Below are 22,051 nucleotides of genomic sequence, written 5' to 3'. Positions count from 1 at the left end.
CATTCACTTCATTACTGTCCACCACTGCAAATAAGATCAGAACAGGTTTCATGTGTACATGTATTTATTTACAAGATATCATGTGTCCGTGTTTTTCATTTCAAGGATATTTGCAAAAATAATAAGTATTTTAACATTAATTACGATATAAATGTAACTTTTATTGATGTTTTAGTGATTTTAAAACGGAATAAAATATAAAAGGAATTAATCTAATTCTGGATTAAGGTATTATTGAGTATTATACTGGTCTAAATGTATTATTAAACAATTTAATTTAAAATGTATGGTCGAGAAAGTAAAAGTTTTAGCCAGACAAGTTATTTATAATAATATTTTAAATAATAGATTTATTGTCATTTTGGATAAAATGGTTGTTTTATGCTACAGTAAAAGGCACAGAGTTTGAACACGTCAGGCCTATTGCGCATGTGCGGCGGATAAGGGGGGAGGGGAAGGGAAAGAGTTTTGCGCGTGCGCAATAGAGCCACCGCGCGTCCTCGGTACAAACCCTGGGCGCAAATCGAGCACGGCAGGAGACGCTGATCTGGTAGCCGGAATGATGAAAACGCTGGAGTTTTATCAGATGGTGCAGAAATACCTCGCGCACGGAGAGTTTGAACCAGACTGCAACAGGAGGGTGAGGAGCGACATACGCCGCGCCAGCGACAAATTCGCCATCAAAGGTATCCACAGACTGATGTGTTCACGTGTGCAGTAGGAAAAAGAAAAACCAGAGTAGTTTTGCAGGACATCACTCATTAGACTCATCAGACAGGTTCCTGAGTGTGACATGTTCTTAAAGTGCGAGGTGTTCACGTGAACTGCACCAGGTGCAATAGGTCATTTGTGAAATGCATTTGTGAAAAATCATAATTAATGAATTGGTTAATTATTAGAAGTGAATAAAGTTAAGTCACACCTTCCATTGTGTGAAAGCCAAATAAAACTCACTCAACTCTTCTTCAAATGACTTTCCTGCTATAATAACACTCATCACGGGGTTAAATGACAAGAGATGAATAGAATTTGTTTGATCTCTTGAGCCCGCCCACATCCCCACCCATGCACACAAAGCCCCGCCCCCAGAACCTATAGCAGTTCTAGTTAGTATTATCAAGGATCGTCATAAAACAGCTTTTACGCTCACGTCAACATGCAGGAAATGTCCCTGTAATTCCCTGTGACTGCGAAGAGGCCAATCTAAAATACAAAGATCCCAGTCAAGGAGTACACTCGTGCTCAAACCGTAGCGTACACATATTTCCACATTATTTTTAATACTCTGTAATTAGAATATTGACTATTACACCTTTAGCTATTACTTTAAAGAGAGACATTCACTTTACACCCTGATTCACCATTACACAAGTTATAAACACTCAGTTCTATAACTGTTAATAACAGTTCTATAAGACATGATGGAAGATTTATTTCATTTCCTAACAGATGGTCGACTGTATTATCTCGGCCCCAACAAAACGTACATGCGCCTGGTGGTCATGACTGAAGAGGAAAAAAGTTTCGCCCTAAACGAGTGTCATGATAACAGCGAGACGGGAAACCATCTCGGTGTGAGGGGCACCAGAAACAAGGTCATCGAAGGCTACTTCTGGCCAACGCTTATAAAGGATGTAACAGAGTGGGTATGGTCTGAGCTTTTAATCATATTCAGAAGAATTAAAAGTGCAAGAGCTGGGAGATCCCACTATCATCACATAAACATTAAACTGATATGTAAAATATTGATCTGTGTGCCTCGTGACGGAGCAGATGACTCGAGTAATCCGCTTTTTCCCACATGGTAACTTGGAATTCCCAAAAATACCGCTTTAAATTTCAATTTCTCCTCAGGTGTCCTCAACCACGTGATGTCATTTTAAAAGACATATACACATTAAATAATAAACACTCATTATATATAAAGAGCTTTTGATGATGCTCACTCACATTAGATATACATTTGCATTTCTTTCCAGTTCCACGTTATTTCGAACACAGCATCTGTGTTTCCTTGTTGTATTTTCAGCTTGGTATGGACACCAACTTTGTCTGGAGACCAAAATAAATTAATTAATATGTAGGCATTGATTACACTCTTATTTCAGGTGAAGTCTTGTGAGCGCTGTCAGACTTCCTTCAGCAAGACGGCGATGTTGGGGTTGCATGCGGTGAAGGTATTGGTGGCTACTCTTTAAAATACACTTCTTCAGGAGGTTGTTTTGTATTTAATGATTATACAGACACTTGCTGGCCAATCAATGCGTATACACTTTGCACAGTGATGCAAAACAGCCAATTATGTGGCAGCACCACAAAACACGGATAAAGAGATACAGTTAATACAGAGAGCAAAACGCACTTGGTTTGGTAGATCTGTGTGAGGAAAAACCTTGCTGGAAGAGAATAACAAGGCAAGCTCTAACAACCACTCTGTACAACCATGGTGAGCAGAAAAGCATCTCATGTCAATCTGTGAGATCATCACGTGGAGTTCACTTGTGCCAGTCAGGAACAGGAATCTGATATTACAGAAACGTTTCCAGTTTGGGAAATCATCAGCTGGTTTCAACAGAGCAAAGCCTTTATGCTTAAACACTTAGCTGACTTATTTTCTAGTACAGCTATGGTTTAAACAACATATAAAAGAAAAATTCAGATCTACTGTGAGACTTTTTCGGAGTTGAACTCGTGTTTGTGTATCTGCAGAAATCGGTTCCAGTCAAGGTTTTAGTCACTCATGCTCCTGCTTCTAAAGATATCTGTCCTTCACAAGATCTTTATCCAGTGATGAAGGAAGACTTACAGCAATGTAACGGGATTCCCATAATTACAAGGATAGAGGAGACAACAGCTCCAGAGGAAACTAAGCCTTATTTCCGAGGTAGAGCATCACTCATTACTTTTACACAAATCTCTTACTTTTATAAACTTAAAAGTGTACTGTACTGCAGTTGTGGTGGGAAAAGTCCAGACACTTCTGGATCCTCCTCTGTCTCAGCAGTTGCTGGGTAGAAAAAGTGTAAGTACATTATACACCACTGCCATAAGGACTCGTAGCAATAATCATTAGTGTTTGTCGAAGTCATGAACGAATGCAGTGTTTTTTTTTTTTATCATGTTTACAGAATGATCAAAGCACACAAACCCTTTACACACCTCATGCTCACTCCACAACAACAGAACAGGTGTGTGTTACCGATCCGTGCGTTTAATTACACGTGCATTACACACTTACTGCTTCTTCACAATTGCATTGTCTTTGATCTAATTCTGTTAAAGGAAGCAGATGTCAACTGCATATATAAAAGATATTTGCTTCAAGAACTAGAAGTTCGGAAGGCAGATCTTCAATACACAAAGCTGAAAATCAGAAAACTGGAGCTTGAAATAAAGAAAATGGAGAAAGAAGAAGTAAGCAGTCAGATGAAGCTTTACATTTTAATATCAAAACTTTTTTGTTGTTGTTTTTTCTGGTTTAACTGAGATTTGTTTTCTTTATTCAAAGACTGGAGAAGATCAATAAAACACACAAACACGTATGTTTTTACAATAAACATAACTGGTTAAATGAGGCTGCGTGGATGAATCTACCTGCAAGAGTAAACCTACATCAACTGGACACTATACTGTATGTTTATTCCAAGAGGTCTGGGCTTCCTCTGTGTTCCAGTTAATCCCAGTAGTGTTTAGTAGGCCTGAGGAGGTCAGAACATTGAGTTCATCCAATCCAATCTTAACACACTGTGTCTATGGAGCTGGCGTTGTGCACAGGGGCACTGGCATCCTGGAACGGTGTATTTCCCTTCACTGGAACTACACAACTGTGTGCTTCTACATGTATGGAAAAGAGAACAGATTCAGAAGTGTGACTTCTTTGGCCATTTTCTTTATATAAGGAATGCATTGAGAAGAAGAGAATGAGAAACACTTGGTTTAAAAATAAAATGTTTCCACACCCACTATATGTTTCATGTGTAGTTATTAAAGGAAACCTGAAAGAGATATTTAATGTTTTCAATAATTATATGCATTCAATAGACTAATTGTAACAACTAAGACTCATGCTCATGTGTTTGAGATCTGTTTTTTCCACGCATCTGAAACAAGAACATGTTTATATCCCTAATAACACTGGTTTATATGGTGCATATTTGAGAAATAAGTCGAATAAATATGAATATGTACATTTTTTATAGAAAACAAGCGCTTAGAGTGTATGTCGCACTTTGATGACGTAACGCTTCGCTTATCTCTGTCGCATGTGAGATTACGTCACGCTTCCTTTCCGCCATCTTTTTACCTGCCGGCTACTCCGTGTGAAGAGCACGTTGGCTGATGCGCGGGGGGTTTTAACCACATATTTCCGCCTCATCAAGCCTCCATAGTCTCCGCGGACACCGGGGTGAGACAGTAATATCGTAAATAACTGTTTATTTGTGTTTAATAAACAGCTGTATGTCTCAGGGCAGGGTGAATATGAGAATTAGCCACGTTGCTAGGCTAGCGCCACCTACTTGACTGAGCACCATGCACTGTAGCAATATCGCTGTCTGAGCAGTTTCTATTTACACACACACACACACACACCGCTGTGCATTAGACACATAACTGGCGGTCCGATCTCATGTCATCTTATGCTCGGCTAATGCTATGCTATGTATCCGCATGGCTAAGTTAGATAAGCTAGCTCCACCCCAACTGGCAGTGCCAGGCTCACGAGGCCTTCTGTCCGCGCTTGTAGAACCGGTATTTTTTTATTGACTATTTGTGTTTGTAATCATGATATACATTGTTAATTTATTCCTAAGCCATAAAAGAACTCGCGAATCCGTTAGTTGTGTAGTTAACAACCTCACAGCGCGCGCGCCGATAATGTAATGTCTGATGTCTGGGAGATGTTTAGTTTAATAAAATGTGACGTGTTCTGGCCATGCACTGGAACTGAACTGTCACCGTTCTGCCATTCATTCACCAGTCCATCATCACTGACCTCCTGTTTTTCATCATTACACTGTTAAAAACCCGATTTTATCTGAAGTCATATCTCTATCTGTATCTATCATTCTCTGTGTCTGAGATAAACACCATCAGTGTCCAAACAGCTCAACATAGTCATCAGTCTTTTGGTTTTGACAGCTCCATGCTTTAAAATTAGACACCGGAAATGTCGTGGACCAGACATGCACAGATCTTATTGTTTACATCCTTAAAATTGTCTGTCTTTCTAGCTGTGTATATCTTTTAATCACGCTCTATCTTTCTGTCTATACATCCATTTATCCAGCGTCATGTGTGTGTCTGTGGCAGACAGTTTCCATGTTATTGTCCATCACTTGAGGAGGCGACTCAGAAATCTGCAGTTACACCCTCACAGACACTCAAGTGATCCTGAACCCTTTATTTCCAGCTCGTCTTAGAAGAACAGCGGCGGCAAGATGGCCGACAAGAACACGCGTATCGCTATCGTCAACCACGACAAGTGCAAGCCGAAGAAATGCAGGCAGGAGTGTAAGAAGAGCTGTCCTGTGGTGCGCATGGGTACGAGAAACACACACACACACACTAAGATTTCATCTTTATTACAATTGCATTGAACACGTTTGTGCATCTCACGTGCAGGGAAGCTGTGTATCGAAGTGACGCCTCAGTGTAAGATCGTGTGGATCTCCGAGTCGTTGTGTATAGGCTGCGGCATCTGCATCAAGGTCTCTTTCTCTCTCTCTCTCTCACACACACACACACACACACAGACAGGCAGATCAGTTAATTAGAAACAGTGAAAAGTTTTTTATTCGGTTGTAGTTACATTTAACGTTGTAGAACGTCTACAAGAATCATCACACACCACTGCTTAGCTGGAAGACACATTTCTGTGTTTTAACACTTTTTTTTCTATCTTTCAGAAATGTCCGTTTGGTGCTCTGTCTATCGTAAACCTGCCGAGTAACCTGGAGAAGGAGACCACACACAGATACTGTGCCAACTCCTTCAAGTTGCACAGGTAAAGACACGAGGACGCCCTGATATCCTGACTAGATCTCCTCAGTGGACAGAAATGAATAATCATAATAATAGTTACAGGTGTTTAGTGGGTGGGACTTTAAAGAAAAATACATACAAGATAAAAGTTCAGAAAGTGTTCTCTATAAAATGTTTTTTTCATCAGGATTGACTTTTTGGTGCTTTCAGCCGTTATATGGTCACATGAGAGTGTGTGTGTGTGTGTGTGTAACTCAGCTGTGTCCCTGTGCCAGGTTGCCATTCCACGTCCTGGAGAGGTGTTGGGGCTGGTGGGCACTAACGGGATCGGGAAATCCACGGCTCTTAAAATCCTGGCAGGAAAACAGAAACCCAACCTGGGCAAATACGATGTGAGTCACGTATTCAACGTATCGGAAACTTCCTGTCTGTCTTTATTGTTGTTTATAGATGAATCAGGGACATTGTTTTAAAAAGCTACTGGATTTGGTCTTTTGGTCCAGCCCCTGGATTAGGATCATTATAGCATTAAACATCCATGCAATATATATTAATGATTTCTATACAACGTTTTGAACTAACTCTGTAAAAGAGATTTACTAAGGGCTGTGTACGTGCGTTTGCAGGCTCCCCCGGACTGGCAGGAGATCCTGGCTTATTTCCGAGGCTCTGAGCTGCAGAACTATTTCACCAAGATCCTGGAGGACGACCTCAAGGCCATCGTAAAGCCGCAATACGTCGACCAGATCCCTAAAACCGTCAAGGTAAAGGAGAAGTTTCCCCATCAGTTACAGCATCACAGCAGAGCTTTGTTGTAACTCTGTGTTCTGCCTGTAGGGGTCAGTAGGTTCCATTTTGAGCAGGAAAGATGACACTAAGACCGAGCAGATCGTGTGTGGGCAGCTAGGTGTGTTCTCGACTTACCTTCTAGATCATAACCTACTGCTCTGTGAAAGATTTAAAGCCCCGCCCACATGTATACGACCTCTACGTGGGCGAAGATTTAGCAATCTTGATATTCAAACGCGCTTTGCTGTGCTGTGATTGGTCAGATCTGCTGCACCTGCGGGATCGCAACGTCGAGGACCTGTCTGGAGGAGAGCTGCAGAGATTCGCATGCGCTGTCGTCTGCATCCAGAGAGCAGACATGTACGTGTTTTTTAATATTTTTATTTATTTATAAAATGTTTCACCTTTTTGGTTTGTTCTGGAGTTTGACATCATTCTCTCTGTCCAGTTTCATGTTTGATGAACCATCCAGTTATCTTGATGTGAAGCAGAGGCTGAGAGCTGCCATCACCATCCGATCTCTCATCTCACCTGACAGGTCTGCAACACACACACACACACACACACGTGTGTATGACATCACTAGTAATGTAGAAACGAGTACAGTAATGATCTGTGTATGTAGGTACATCATCGTAGTGGAGCACGATCTGAGTGTGCTGGATTACTTGTCTGATTTTATCTGCTGCCTGTACGGCGTACCGAGTGCCTACGGCGTCGTCACCATGCCCTTCAGTGTCCGAGAAGGTAAACACTTCCCCCCTTTACCCGATCTAACCCCCCACATTTTTTCTCATATGGGATCAGCTTCGTATCTGTCAGCACAGTAAGTGGACTCACTCCAATCGCTCCGCAGGTATTAACATCTTCCTGGACGGCTACGTGCCGACGGAGAACCTGCGTTTTCGCGAGACCTCGCTGGTGTTCAAAGTAGCCGAGACGGCAGCCGAGGAGGAGGTGAAGAAGATGTGCCGCTATCAGTACCCCAACATGTGCAAGAGCATGGGGGACTTCACGCTCACCATCACAGAGGGAGAGTTCACCGACTCTGAGATCATGGTGATGCTCGGGGAGAACGGTGAGACGAAGAGGATCACAATTTAATATCGTCTGTAATATATATTCAAATCGTTAAATTTAAATAAGCGTTTCCTTATTCAGGGACTGGAAAAACAACATTCATCAGACTGCTGGCTGGAGGCCTGAAACCTGACGGAGGAGGTAAACACACACACACACACACACACTGTGGTAGGAACCATTCTGTCAAATCTGTTTCATCTCTTTCACTCATCAGAAGAGAGAATCTGCTGAGAGTTTTGTAAAACTAAAGTGTGTGTGTTTTGCTCTGTGCCCCAGGTGACGTGCCGATTCTGAACGTGAGCTACAAGCCTCAGAAGATCAGCCCCAAGTTTAAAGTGAGTCTGACCTCCACACCCACACCCACACACACACTGCACTCTGACCTAAACACCCCACTGAATGTCACACAACTTTGGCAAACACACCGAGGATTCTATTGTGTGTGTTTTAGGGCAGCGTTCGTGCCTTGCTCCACGATAAGATCCGAGATGCCTACACACACCCCCAGTTCGTCACCGACGTCATGAAGCCCATGCAGATAGAGAGCATCATCGACCAGGACGTGAGTCACCGCTGTGAGTGGAAACTGCTGCGCATTTACTATTCAGCTAAATTCATTGTGTGTGTGTGTGTGTGTGTGTGTGTGTGTGCAGGTTCAGAATCTGTCTGGGGGTGAGTTGCAGCGTGTGGCGTTGGCTCTGTGTTTGGGTAAACCAGCCGACGTTTATCTGATCGATGAACCGTCAGCGTACCTGGACTCCGAGCAGCGTCTCATGGCCGCCCGAGTCATCAAGCGGTAAAGCGTCAAAACTTCTTACAGCTTTTTCACGCCAAATTGTGTGTTTATTTCAGGGCACTGATCTCAGGACACACTCACCAGTAAAGCGTCTGGTTTACTGTATTAACTACGTTTCCTCTCCTCACAGATTCATCCTGCACGCCAAGAAAACCGCGTTCGTGGTGGAGCACGACTTCATCATGGCCACGTATCTGGCGGACCGAGTCATCGTGTTCGACGGCATTCCTTCCAGAAACACCTGCGCCAACACGTATGACCTAAACCACACACACATTCAGGTGGAGAAGTGAACACTTTCTAGATATGAAAGGAGTGTAATGTAGTGTGTGTGTGTGTGTGTGTGTGTGTGTGTGTGTGTGTGAGACAGGCCACAGAATCTGCTGGCTGGTATGAATAAGTTCCTGGCACAACTGGAGATCACCTTCAGAAGAGACCCAAACAACTTCAGACCAAGAATCAACAAACTCCACTCCATCAAGGTGAGAATGCAAGCACACGTAAAGAAGTCAGACGTCTTGGCTACAGGGTTGTGAGCCGATGCTCTGGAAGGCTGAGAGTGAGATGATGTCAGAACATTTCCAGGCAAATCAAATGGAGTTGGTTAAACCGAGCCGGATCGCTGGACTCGCTCTTGTCCTGTAAAACAAACCACATATTCTACATGATAGTGATGTAAAGCATTAAATATCTTATCGTTATCATGTTGAACGTTATTTAAACTCTTCCTTTACTCTCAATCAGGACGTGGATCAGAAGAAAACCGGCAACTACTTTTTCCTGGATGACTGAAGTGTCCATTCCTCAAATAACTAAACCCAAAAAAAATCCCCCAAACTCGGTCTTCTTCCATTAGGCCACGCCTTCTCCAGACGTGTGACATCATCCTGGAAGAAACACCGCTTACTTTTCAACACCAACGCCACCATTTAGTCCAGCAGGTTCAATAAACGACAGTTTATTCATCCTCCTCTCCCTTCGTTTCATCATCCTCTTCACAGGCCGGATCGCTGAGCGGCGAACAGGAAATGAACCCGGCGGCCATCATGTATTTCACGTGTCCGGTCCGTGTAGAGGAGGGAGATGAAGTGGAGGCGAGAGGACACTATTAAAATAAAAAAATATAAAGTGTAAACGGGACCTTGATGAGAATTCTTTTTTTTTTTTTTTTTGGTGACCAATAATAAATGTAATCACTGCTTTTTTCTTTTCTTTTCTGGTCACCGAGTGAGTGAGAAACACACCACGCCAAACAAGTGTATAGTTTGATTAAAATATTTTAATCATCATGCCATGATGCATCTTATTAAATGATGAATTTAACCGGTATGAAGGTGAAATTTATTACCTTTCCCTGAGATTTGGGGAAGCCGTGCTGCTCCATGCCTGAAGATGCTGATTTCAGGTGAAGGAGGACGATTGTATCGTCTCTGCTGTATCTCCTGGAGCTTTAATAGTAAAGCTAATCTGATAAGAGTGACCCTGAGAATCCCCAGATACACAAAACCTCAATTATCAAGAAGCAAACGAAGAAAAAAAAAGATCCCAGACCATGTGAGAGAAACAGACATCTCTTTATTAACGTTTTCTATAAAAAAAAATTTGCATCCATTTGCATCTTTGGTTGTGATAAATACCGGCACTCGATATAAAACGCATTCTTCAGAAGGCACAAGTGCAGAAACTAACGCCAAATAAAGTCTTAAGGCACTACACGAGAACCGACGCAACGTCCACCGTTCAGCAGGTAAAACACGGAGCCTTGCGGTCGTTAATTCACACAAATCTGTCTCCTGATCCGAAAACACAGTCGGATGAGAAAGTGCATCGTAAGGTGGAAGATATGAATCGTACAGACAACAGCATAGAAATTCACACAAAAACAAAAATCATTCAATCGTAAACTCGATTCGTACGTGTTTAAGCGTAATCAGGGCAAAAAGAATCGCTTTACACCACATCACCGTTGGCAAAAAGCTGGTAGATCTACACAATCGCCCATCGTAACATTCCAGTGTTCAGCTACAGGGTTCGGGTTGCATGTTTGTACATAAGACGTTCTGATGGACGTGAATTTGTGAGATTTTTACTAATTAACTACAACTTTGCATATTTACACTGTAGATTTTGGAATGTGGCTCCTGGTGGGTTACAGTGGGGATGATGTGCAAATGCTGATCTTTTCCTATATAATAATAAACACAGTGCTCCAGCTCGAGCCGTTTCTGAATCTAAAAGCAGGATTCAGGAAGCAAAACATAAAACATTGTGAACGACGCTATTTAGAGGTGAAGGACTGAGTAATTCAGATTTCATAAGAACACACACAAAAAACACCACATGTACAGTATACGTATCTGTAGCCAAAAGCAGGGTCATGAAGTGACGCCATTTTCTTTGATATGATTCATTTGATTCCAAAAGGCCACGAAAGCAAGTCAAGTTTCAAGCGTCCAGTAAACGAAAGCTCGTAAACGAGATTCGGGTGCGGTCTCGATCGTCACATTCGCATCCTCAGACGATGAGGTTGAATGTTTACGTTCATAATTAGTTCATCTCGATCTTTCACACACGGCTTTAATATACACAAATACATAGTGGAAACGCCTTTCTCAGAAGACACAGCAGCAAGAAAAAAAAAAAAAAAAGGTTTTAAAAACAAACACACCACAAAATTCCAAAAGAATCGGTAGCAAAAGAAAAACGAGCGACTGTCAGCTTTCTGGTGCACAATGGCCACCTGGGTACCCTGTGGCTCTGGTGTTAGTGTAGCCCCGCCCCCTGCTTCTACCACCGGATCCTCTGTGGTAGAGCATTTGGCCATCGTGTCTTACCCAACCTGTATTCTCTCTCCTTTCACGTGTGCCACGCCCCCTGTATCCTCCTCGGTCGTTCTGGCCGTGCCTACCTCCGGATCTGTACGACGGACTCTGGTAGCTCCGCACAGTTTTGGGATCAGTACCGAACTCCGTCTTCCATCCTTCTAACGGCGGTCCTATGAATCCAACACTTATCTCTTGTCTGTTTCCATTGGCCAGCAATGTCGGCTCCACCCCTTTACTCTGCCCTCCAACCGCCACTTGAGCTCCACTGCTGTGCATCTCTACAGTCACAGGAACACCCCCTGGTTTGATGTCTCCACCTTCTAAATGATGCTGGTTTTGACCTGCCCAAAATGCTTTCTCCAGTTGTGCAGTCATAGAACTATGAACTCCCTGACCTCCTTCCATTATTGGTGGCACCGTTGGCCTGTGCATTTCCATACCGTAAAGTCCAGGTGGTGGCACAGAGTGATGCTGAGGGGCGGAATATTGCAGTGATGGACCAGCAGGGGGCACTGAACACATACCTGCGTATACAGTGGGATGAGAGACAACAGGCAACGACATCTGCATAGGCAAAGAAGGATGACCGAACACCCCAACGTCCATCGACGAAGGAACACCTCTTACGTCAAAATGAGCAGGCCTGGCAGGGGAAGGGTTAGGGGAAGAGTAAATTGGTCTAGAGTTGTTTTCTGGTTGCCATGATCCAGGCGAAGGAGAGATGTTAAGTGGCGTGTGTTGGTAGGCCTGGACTAGTGGTGCCAGGTAAGTGAGCGGGGGCAACATCTGATACATGTAGGCCTGCAGGCAAAATCAAACAAAACAAGCTTTAGCCAATTGCAGATTAGATTTTGAATCTTGCATTTACTGTGTCCAAGCTACAAATCCATCTCCACTCTATCATGCATCTCCCTGGCAGTACACTTACAGATACCACCTGTGCTCTGGCACCTGTTCAAACTATTATTCAAATTTAACTTTAAGTTATTCAACTACATTTACAGAGAACTAGCGAACAAGTAGAAAGACTTTAATAAAATTATAATAAGACGTCCTTACCTTAACTCCGAGGTTGAAGAAGAATCGTAGGACGCTTGTATCTGGAAGTAACAGAGAAGTGTTTAGAGTCAAATGAGAGCAACATGTAAAAGTGACCACACAAGAGTTGAATGTAAATGATAAAAAAGGTGCAAATGTTCGTTTTAGAGCTGCTGCATGATCTTTAAACATTCTGCGATCTTCCACATATTGATTGCTGGAAATATTAGCAAAAATCCATATAGATAGTTTTTCCGGGTTGCTGGAGTGGCTAAGAAGGTGTCATAATACAGCAGAAGTGTGGCCTTATAGTGGCATTTGGAGTTTTACTTATTGTATAAATGCATGTTTAATTTTCCTCATTATTTATTAATATATTCATATTTATTAAATTTAGCACATTTTACTGATTCAGTACTGTTTTGTTTATTTTTGTGCTCTTTTGAACTTATTTTTGAAAGTTTGGTACTATTGGAATGATTTTATATATATATATATATATATATATATATATATATATATATATATATATATATATATATATTTATATTTATATTTATTTATATAATATATATATATATATATATATTTTTTTTCCTTGTAAACCAGTATCCATTTTAAAAACTATCGGTTGATTAATGGATCTAGAATGTACGATCTAACCTAGATATTGGTATCAGCCATCAACTATCGGCCGACCTCTAGTTGTCAGTAAAGCAGATAAAAAAAACAAAAAAAACCCAAAAAGGTACCATTTGGCAGATCTTTTCCAGATTTGTGGTCAGAGAACAGTGGGGTCTGGACAGGTTCACCTTTCTCGTTCTGGGGAAAACCAGGATAAAGCCTTTCCTGGCAAAGCTGCTCAAAAGTGATGGAGGACTCTGGTGGGGGATCAGACACTAAGGCACCTCCAGCACTTGCTGAAATTAAGCAGAAATTAATCAAATCGGTTACTCAGGTGTGAGAGTATTAAATTCCACACTTCCATTCAAAGAGGACCATACCTGCAACAGGTGAGACCGTATGTTCATACAAGTAAGACTCTGTAGCATGAGAGTAAGGTGGAGTTGGGACAGCAGGAGGAAGACAAGGATCTGGCATGGGGGCAGGTATGTTTGGCGATAAAGATGGCATGGCAGCTGGATAAGGGGGGTAGGGTGGATAAGGTAGATGACCAAACCCAACAGGGTAGGGAGGGCCAGGAGAAAGAGCTGGTTGAGCAGGTACAGCAGCTGATTCAGGGGTTTTTAAGGCAGCAGGAGCATCTGTTGAACAAGGCACTGCAGCAGCAAAAGTAATTTTAGATGTGAGGACAGGGTCCTGGGGGGTTGCTGAGGTACTTTGGGAAAGGGCATGAGAAGGTTCAGAAGCAGTCTGAGAGATCAAGAGGTGAGATAATGGGGTAGGTACAGGGTCAGATGGAGCTGTGGTTGTGGTTGTTTGAGAAGCAATAAGGGTGGTAACAGCTTCTGGGGTCAAGGACACAGCGGTTGTTACTACGAAAGTCGAATCTGTGTCACGGGGGGAGTTCCTGGGTGATGAGACTGTTGTAACAGGGATAGGCTTAGGCCCAGTTAGACACTGAGTGGTGGAACACTGAGAAGATACTGAGGAGGTATTCTCTAACAAAACTATGGGTCTTGTAGATGAAGCAGTATCAGTTGAAGACTGCATGGGGGTAGTCTGGAACGAATCCTGGGGTTTTGTTGATGGAGCACGATCAGTTGAAGACTGCATGGGGGTAGTCTGGAACGAATCCTGGGGTTTTGAAGACTGCATGGGGGTAGTCTGGAACGAATCCTGGGGTTTTGAAGACTGCATGGGGTAGTCTGGAACAGATCCTGGGGTTTTGAAGATTGCATGGGGGTAGTCTGGAACGAATCCTGGGGTTTTGAAGACTGCATGGGGGTAGTCTGGAACGAATCCTGGGGTTTTGAAGACTGCATGGGGGTAGTCTGGAACGAATCCTGGGGTTTTATCGATGGAACAGAGGCAGTTGAAGACTGCATGGGGGTAGTCTGGAACGAATCCTGGGGTTTTGTAGGTAAAGTTGGGGCAATCTCAGACTTGGTGGAGGTAATCTGCAAAGAATCTGGGAAACTTGTAGATGGAGCAGGAGCAGTTGGAGATAACTTGGGGGTAGTCTGGACAGAATTCTGAGATCTTGCAGATGAAACGGGGGCAGTTTGAGACTGGCTGGGGAGAATGCAAGCAGGTAGCGATGAAAAGGGTTTGTAAGGAACTCGAGCAGGTGCTGTTGTGGACAGCAGGGAAGCTTTTGTAGATTTTGAAGCTGAAGGGCTAGGTAAGTTAGAAGGTGGTTTGTTAGGGTTTTGTTTCTCTTTAGAGGAAGGAGATGTTCTTTGGTCTTGATCCACTGAACCTTTCTTCTAAAACAGAAAATAGCAAAAAACAGAGATTAAACAATAATATGGTACAATGAATGAACCTGCACTACGCACATAACTCTGAACAACTTACCACCTGTTCTTCTTTTTCCGGTTTGGGAATAGGGTTCGGAAATTGCTCTTTGGTATCTAAAACAAAACATTAGAACTTCCTGTAAAATCAGATAAATCAACTTACATGAAAGGGGGAAATCAGTAATCATTTCACTCTACAAGCTCGTGTGTGTGGAGAAAAGTTTGTTGGAGGAATGCTATTGAGTTTTTTATTACACCAACACAGAAAAGTTATGTAGGAAAGGAAAAGCTAATCATATTTTTTGTCTAAAATTAACCCAGTTCTGGAAAGAGAAGATGAGAAATTTAGAAGCTGTTTTTGAGATCCAAATTTATATTTTTATTTCCTTTAACTCACCTGTGCTGACTTTCTTTCGGGAGCCTTTCTTCTCAGCTCTTCTACTCCCCTCAACACTAGCAGCCTAAACACACATTTACGATAGTACATCAAATATTGCGATTAAAAACTACAGAAAGGGTTTCAGGACACCTCAGAATCAAATTGTGTGTTTATCTACAAAAAAGAAAAACAATTCTACCTGTGCACTGGCTTCGAGAGTCGGAAAATTCTCCTCGTCTTTGTTCAGGAGCTCCAGCAGCACGTCTTCGTTTTCCCTTACAGGTGAGGCACATAACCCACCTGCACCCTGGTCACTCCTCCTACAACAACACAGTTCTTGTAATATGTGTGTGTGTGTGTGTGTGTGTGGGTGTCAATTGTGTATTCAAGTATAAAACCAACCTGCTACTACCGTTCTTTCCTTGTGGTTCTACTGTGGAATGTGAAGGCCAAGAATGCTGCTGCTGGATGCGAGTGCCAGGAGCAGAGCCTTGGGATGCTGCTGATGGACCATGTGACATGGACCTCATGGGCTTCTTCCCAGGTTTGGTGTCATGCTCTGGGGGCAAGCAGACGACATTTGGACCCACTGAGCACTTAAAGATGGACCATTCTGTACCTAATTAATGCTTAAATATTAAAAAAGGTATTAAGTTGATTAGTCCCACCTGTGGGACCGTTGCTGCTGCTGGATGCAGTGTGTCTTTTGTTTTTCTCCGTCACTGTAGACCAGGCGTCTTCTGAAGGAGTACGTAGATTCCACAATGGAACGTTGTATCTACACACCCCCCATATAAATATATTGAATTTTTCTCCATATACAGTAACATTTAACAGTAATTTGTGCTTAATAATTGAAATTTTTATGCTAATAAATAAAAAAAAAAAAAAGGTTGTGATGAGTGCAAGCCTGTAAAAGCAAAGGCGTACTTCTGTCCAAGCTCCTCTATAAAGACGGTGACGGGTCCGTCGTCAGGGCTGACGTCCTGAATGTATGCACTGTAGAAGCGGTCGGTGTTATTCAACCGCACCTGAGATAGAGAGATTTTTTAGTTTCCAGAGCCAGACGTTTAGGGAAAACACAGAAAAAGAAAAAAAAGAGAGTGAGAAAAAGTGATGTTTTTCTAACAACATTGTTCTAATACACACCTGGCACTTGTCTCCAGCCTTGTAATGCATCCCGGCTGCCATGCAGAAATCCCTCCTCTGCTGAACTGATTTGCAAAAAAAAAAAAAAAAAAAAAAAAAAACCCTCAATCAGTACAACACACACACACACACACACACACACACACACACACACACACACACACACAATCTGTGCCCTGTCAATAATGACAATGTTTATCACTTTATTAAAGACACATCCTTTTTTTTCTTTTTTTTTTATATAAACGCACCTCGTTTTGAGCGCAACCACACATTATACTGCACATTCCTCAAGCAGGAGGGGTTTAGAGAATCCTGCACCGCACGAGGCAGGCGGCCACGCCCTACTCCTCTGGTTTGGCCCCGCCCACGACCCTGATGTTGAAATGATTGAAGAGAAAAACTTTTAGAAAAAATCTAAACTAATATGGGATATAAGTGTGTGTGTGTGTGTGTGTGTGTGTGTGTGTGTGTGTGTGCGTGCATGCACCTTATAAGATGTCCTGTTGCTCACACCAGCCGTCCTTGCTGTAGCTTCACTGGACCTGATGAAGACACACATCATTTATGGTGGCAATTCTTTTAGATTTATTTCCAATTAAAGTTGTAATGAATCTGATTATCTTCAGTGCTACACAAATGATTCTCTAAGCAACTTTTTTGATGTTTATAAATAAAAAATAAGAAATGTTACGGTTTGAGGTCGACCGATAGTAGAGTTTACTGATGTCAATAGCGAGGTTGGATCGTACTGGCAGAAAACATATTAATCTACAAATCTTTTTTTTTTTTTAATGATTACTGGATAAAACAATAATAATAAAAAAACACTATAAAAAAGTAGTACTGAACCTTATTATAAAAAATTTTAATTTAAATAATTCCAAGACAGAGTGCAGTCTCTCGTGCCAAAACAGACACGTGGCATCAGTGATTTGCCTCTAGAGACGTACTACTGTATAATGACATCGTACCTTCTCTGTGCAAACGCAACCCGGAAAAACTATCTGTATGAATTTTTGCCGATAGCCAACAGTTCCAAATCTGATGAATGTCGACCTCTAGTTATGATCGCGCCATTTTAATAGTCACTGATGGTTTAACAGAAATCAGACAAAACGTTAAATCCCTGTTAAATCCCTCCTGAATAAAACAGTGACGATGATGGAAACTCGCCAAGACGACATGATAAAGAACCGATGAGTGTATCAAACTGGTCTATGACTACAGCAGCAGTAAACACACACACACACACACACACACACACACACACACACGCACACAGACCAGGGATCCTCTCCCTCATCCTGGTCAGAGTCTCCGCTGCTCTCACGCTCCACTGCCTCGATGTTCTCGTTATTTGTTTTAGACCCCCGCAGGCTTGGCGCTAACACATTGCGCTCCACACCGTACACACGCTCGTACAACAGCTCATACAGGATTGCTGAAACACACATTTACACACAGAGATTTCGGATTGAACAGATGGATATTTGATTTGATTTGTGAAGTGACAGGTGAACGGGATGTGACACTCACACTGGCACACAGCAGCATTTTTGATAGAAGATATCGGATAAACGCTGTCGTAATGGTTATCGTTGAGGAAGCAGAGAAGCACCTGAAAAAAATGAACAATTAATTAACAACTAAATATGGTTCAGTATCACCCAAACCTGCATATAATACCATACAAACCATAACATAAGGAGAAAAAAAACAATGCTAATAAACAGGACATGGACATGAGAGAGAGAGAGAGAGAGAGAGAGAGAGAGAGAGAGATACTGGGCAGAGTTGATGGAGAGAAAGAGAGGGGTTGCCAGGTGAAAGCGCACCAGTCCGCGAGTGTGTGCGGGTTACGCATTGGACACGTGTCGAGGAAAGATGTGCTTTACCGTGAGTGGCGTGTGCCGGTGTGAGTATGAGGAAAAGGAAAGCAAGGGATGAAAAATAAAAGCAACCTGTCTGTTAAACCATCGCCTGTCATCTCTTTCTTCCAACCCCAGAACCAGTGAGATGTTACAGATGTGTCATATCACCACGTGATGTAGCAACTCTAATTTAGCAAATCTTGTACAGTTCCTCTCTCTGCACAGTGTTGGTGATCTTAAAGCTAAAGTATCACCGTATACAGAGGCAGAAGTTTTTATCTACCAGTTCAACACTTTCATCACTCTGTGCTCAAAAGTTACATTTAATCAATCATTGTTTAAATATGTTTTAAATATTTAAACAATCACAAACACACACACACACACACACACACTCACACACACATATTCGCCAGCAAATCTTCTGGATGTTGGTGCAAACCTTATCAGGGTAGCTGTTCTCCGTGATGTTCACAGGAGGTTCTCCAGGGATCTGATAGATGATAAAATCATGCCTAGAAAAAAGAAACATTAAAAATAAGGACTCATAAGTATAGGATGTTGACATCATGTTGGGATAGAAGAAGATAAGAAACAAAGCAGTCCGTGTTGTGCTGTTATGGGAAAATCATCAACACTGGGATGGTTACGAGTTAATTTTAACGGCACGTCCGGTGTAACAGCACATCCTAAAATATAATTAATTAACTAATTAAAATAAATACAATAAAAAAAAAACTCCTCTGTCCTAAAGGTGTCTGAAAACGTTACTTCTGTACTTACAGAGCACTGACACTGGAGACTCCTTCCATAAATGTAACGCATCACTTAAATCATTAAAATGTGCACATTAATATAAACATGTGATATGGCTCATAGCCGGGACTACTTCCACGGCTGTGCAGTTCCACTGTCTGACCAATCAGAATGACATATTTAGAGCTCTGTGGTATAAAACCAAATAACAAAAATAAAATTAATTAGAAATGTATGTTTCAAAATCGGTAAGAATTTCAGGTGTGTGGACATAACAGGTGAACTCTTCTTACTTATAAAGAACAGACAAAGCACTTATTTCCACTTGTCCAACCCAGCTCTAGAGACAGGAGAGAAAGCAGAGCAAGAGCAAATCATTTAGCGTGACTTGGCATTATTAAAACCAAAAGTGAAAATAATCACAAACCTCTCCTACAGGCTGAATATTAATCAAAAAAGTGCAAACAGAACAAATGACAAAATCTAAACACTAGTCTAAATATAAAAGTGTAAAATGTTATGTAGTATATAAAATATTCTAATAAATAGAATAGGGTTTAATATCTTTATCTTGTTGGGTTACCTGAGGATCCTGAAGCATTTGCAGGTATTCCTCAAAATCACCTTCGATGAACTAAATGCACACAAAACAGTTCAGATGTGTTTCAGTTCTCAAACACACACACACACACACAATCAAGAAGTGTATTAAAACAAAGAGAGGGGTTACGGCTCACACACCGACTCGTACAGGTCTCGTTTCTGTCTGAGGTATTTCACACACTCCGTGCGGACCCTGGTGTGTAGACCCTGACTGTGCAGCACCTGAGAAACGACACACAGGTGATGAACGTACAAACATACACACAACAAATCTGTTGCGCCACCCACTGTAGGCCACGCCCATTGTATTTAAAATCAGATTCGCATTGGAAAGCAAGATTATTGACTAAAATGTAAATTTCTCCTCCGTGCTCCAGAGGCTCTGTAACACTGCTGACCCTAATCTCGGACCCCAGCTTCCGAACATCGCTGGGATACGCCAAGACAGAATTCCACTGTGCAAGTATAAATCACCTTTGACAGCTAAATCCCAACTTCAGTAATTCATCTACTAATGAATCAACAGACCTCCTTCATCAATGTTTTCATGATTATAAACCATTAAAACATTACAAACACTGAGGAGTGAATATTATCCTCTCTACACTCTAACACAGTCAATTGGAGTTGTGGAACCAGGAGCTCATGAGCAACCCATAAACTAGCTCAACATCTGAGTACATTTTAGATTCGACACCAACTCCTCCAAACCTGTGCCTTCAAATGTTCAATGATCCAGAAACAGCATTTGTAGAATGTTATTTTTTGATTACTGATTAAGAGGTTGTTTATCCTCAAAGTCTGTCTGAAATCTTCAAGAAGTGGAATCCAAAGTGGTGCTGACACATCGCTACATATGCAATATGCAAATCTATATGCAAATCGCTTTCTAACACCGCTCATTTGCATGCCACGCCCCCTAAACTCCATAAAAGGTCATGTAAACCGAAAAGCTCCGAACATAAAATGAATGATCGTCGTAAAAACTCGAGTGTCAGCAGGGTTCATGGTTTTCTCTGCATCTCAGACATCTTTATGAAACCCTTAATAAACTCAATGGCCACAGATAACTTTTTTGTTTCCGCCATGAAATTCTGATCTCATTGTTTTTTGTTGGATTAATTTGTTAATTTAGGAAAAGGTGCTGAAAATAATATCCTGAAGTTTACTACCTTAAAAAAATGTACAGCAGATCATAACTTGTAAAAACAAACCAATTTTCTCATGTACTTAACCAACCCACACTGTATAACTTAGTCCTCACAGGAGAACATGCAGAAGTTATGACTTCAAACCCCTCCAAGAACCACTATATTCACTTCTATTTGTATATTAACTTCATTTTCCTGATAAGTAACTCTGAACTTTCAGTAGAAGGTTGGCTTCATTGCTAAGCTAAACTGAGCTGTCAACATTTTTGAGTTGTAACTTGCTAACGTTACTAGTAAGCTAATTTGCCAGTCATGGTACACGCTGGGGATTTCTGAGGACACAGAGAGAAGAACAACCCTAAAAAACACTCATGATTGAAAGCTAATAAAACAAAAATTAATTAAATTAAACATATATCTGGTGACGATAAAGTGAATTCTAAAACCAGGGCTTGTAACTAGCGAGGTGTGTGTGTGTGTGTGCTAAGCCCTGAAGCTAGCAAGGCGTCATTGCTAATGGTGGTTGGTGTTCCAGCCGTGCTGAGAGATGGAGTTGTTTTTCTACAGTCGACAGCGGTAGAGTTTGAGAAGCTGAAGTGGTTTGATGGTGATTGTTTGGGAGTTGTTTGGGTGATTGTTTCGGACTGACCTGCTCAGCCACGGCTCGGAATAAACACGAGCCGTCCTTGGCTATCTTCTTGCGGTAGAGTCCGTTCGCTTTCAGGTACTCGTCCATGAGTTGCTCCACACGCTTCTCCTCGCCCTGCTGCGTGTTTGCTCCTGCGCCACTCTCCATGACGAGACAACTGCACAAAAAAGTGTCTGATTGTCCTGGAAACTTGACCGTTTATCACCTACATATTGAACATATAAAGCAGACGCGTGCACGCGCACATACACACATACACGCGCGCGCGTACACACCCACTGTGATCAAGGAGTTAGTTTCGTTTTCGCTGAAGCGATAGTGGATAAAGGAAAGATTTACAGATGGAGGGAATTGTGGGGGAAAAAGCCACCGAACTGGAAATCAACCTCCCGGAACTGATGATCCATGAAGTTACTGAGCAACTCAAATGAATTTGGACTGTAATGATCATCAGTGTGCTAGAATGGTTCAGGACCACAGTTTGCATGAACACTTCTGTCCCCTCAACAATGAACAGTACGACAGTACTCTGTCACCTTTCCCTGAAATACACA

At 42.0% G+C, this 22,051-nt stretch overlaps 3 protein-coding genes across 3 annotated transcripts; 2 read left to right on the top strand and 1 right to left on the bottom strand.

Annotated features, from left to right (window-relative positions):
- The first annotated feature begins 417 nt into the window (after positions 1 to 417).
- Positions 418 to 3,963, top strand: LOC124398937. Its single transcript, XM_046869480.1, has 8 exons — positions 418 to 686; positions 1,450 to 1,646; positions 2,109 to 2,177; positions 2,710 to 2,884; positions 2,955 to 3,022; positions 3,129 to 3,188; positions 3,283 to 3,414; positions 3,509 to 3,963. Exons 1-8 carry the CDS (start codon positions 560 to 562, stop codon positions 3,524 to 3,526), a joined length of 846 nt encoding a protein of 281 aa, XP_046725436.1. The 5' UTR covers positions 418 to 559; the 3' UTR covers positions 3,527 to 3,963.
- A 307-nt stretch (positions 3,964 to 4,270) lies between these two features.
- On the top strand, positions 4,271 to 9,785 carry abce1 (ATP-binding cassette, sub-family E (OABP), member 1). Its single transcript, XM_046869481.1, has 19 exons — positions 4,271 to 4,405; positions 5,411 to 5,541; positions 5,623 to 5,708; positions 5,907 to 6,004; position 6,213; positions 6,258 to 6,374; positions 6,609 to 6,746; positions 6,820 to 6,889; positions 7,035 to 7,131; positions 7,220 to 7,309; positions 7,397 to 7,518; positions 7,628 to 7,849; positions 7,933 to 7,992; positions 8,131 to 8,189; positions 8,306 to 8,416; positions 8,508 to 8,650; positions 8,781 to 8,903; positions 9,021 to 9,132; positions 9,395 to 9,785. The coding sequence occupies exons 2-19, from the start codon at positions 5,439 to 5,441 to the stop codon at positions 9,440 to 9,442; spliced, it is 1,800 nt and encodes a 599-aa protein (XP_046725437.1). The 5' UTR covers positions 4,271 to 4,405; positions 5,411 to 5,438; the 3' UTR covers positions 9,443 to 9,785.
- Positions 9,786 to 10,205: 420 nt separating this feature from the next.
- On the bottom strand, positions 10,206 to 21,800 carry otud4 (OTU deubiquitinase 4). The gene is given in 21 exon segments (XM_046869482.1): positions 10,206 to 12,276; positions 12,535 to 12,575; positions 13,266 to 13,433; positions 13,518 to 14,187; positions 14,190 to 14,903; positions 14,995 to 15,050; positions 15,334 to 15,397; positions 15,515 to 15,635; positions 15,718 to 15,874; positions 15,984 to 16,093; positions 16,246 to 16,346; positions 16,465 to 16,529; positions 16,716 to 16,839; positions 16,955 to 17,009; positions 17,746 to 17,908; positions 18,004 to 18,085; positions 18,781 to 18,853; positions 19,388 to 19,434; positions 19,678 to 19,728; positions 19,836 to 19,919; positions 21,498 to 21,800. Coding segments are annotated over 21 exon segments (4,005 nt in total). The 5' UTR covers positions 21,645 to 21,800; the 3' UTR covers positions 10,206 to 11,364.
- Positions 21,801 to 22,051: the final 251 nt, after the last annotated feature.

The sequence above is a fragment of the Silurus meridionalis genome, chromosome 16 (genome assembly GCF_014805685.1).
Source record: "Silurus meridionalis isolate SWU-2019-XX chromosome 16, ASM1480568v1, whole genome shotgun sequence".
Lineage (NCBI taxonomy): Eukaryota > Metazoa > Chordata > Actinopteri > Siluriformes > Siluridae > Silurus > Silurus meridionalis.
The sequence above is the reverse complement of the archived record's forward strand: the minus strand, read 5'-3'. Positions and strand labels throughout refer to the sequence as shown.

Excerpts from the sequence above, each read along its gene's own strand:
- LOC124398937 (XM_046869480.1), top strand. The coding sequence starts at position 560 with ATGATGAAAACGCTGGAGTTTTATCAGATGGTGCAGAAATACCTCGCG. Across the intron at positions 687-1,449 it reads CGACAAATTCGCCATCAAAG|ATGGTCGACTGTATTATCTC; the intron begins GTATCCACAGAC and ends ATTTCCTAACAG. Across the intron at positions 3,189-3,282 it reads ACTCCACAACAACAGAACAG|GAAGCAGATGTCAACTGCAT; the intron begins GTGTGTGTTACC and ends ATTCTGTTAAAG.
- abce1 (XM_046869481.1), top strand. The coding sequence starts at position 5,439 with ATGGCCGACAAGAACACGCGTATCGCTATCGTCAACCACGACAAGTGC. Across the intron at positions 6,375-6,608 it reads CCAACCTGGGCAAATACGAT|GCTCCCCCGGACTGGCAGGA; the intron begins GTGAGTCACGTA and ends GTGCGTTTGCAG. Across the intron at positions 8,417-8,507 it reads AGAGCATCATCGACCAGGAC|GTTCAGAATCTGTCTGGGGG; the intron begins GTGAGTCACCGC and ends GTGTGTGTGCAG.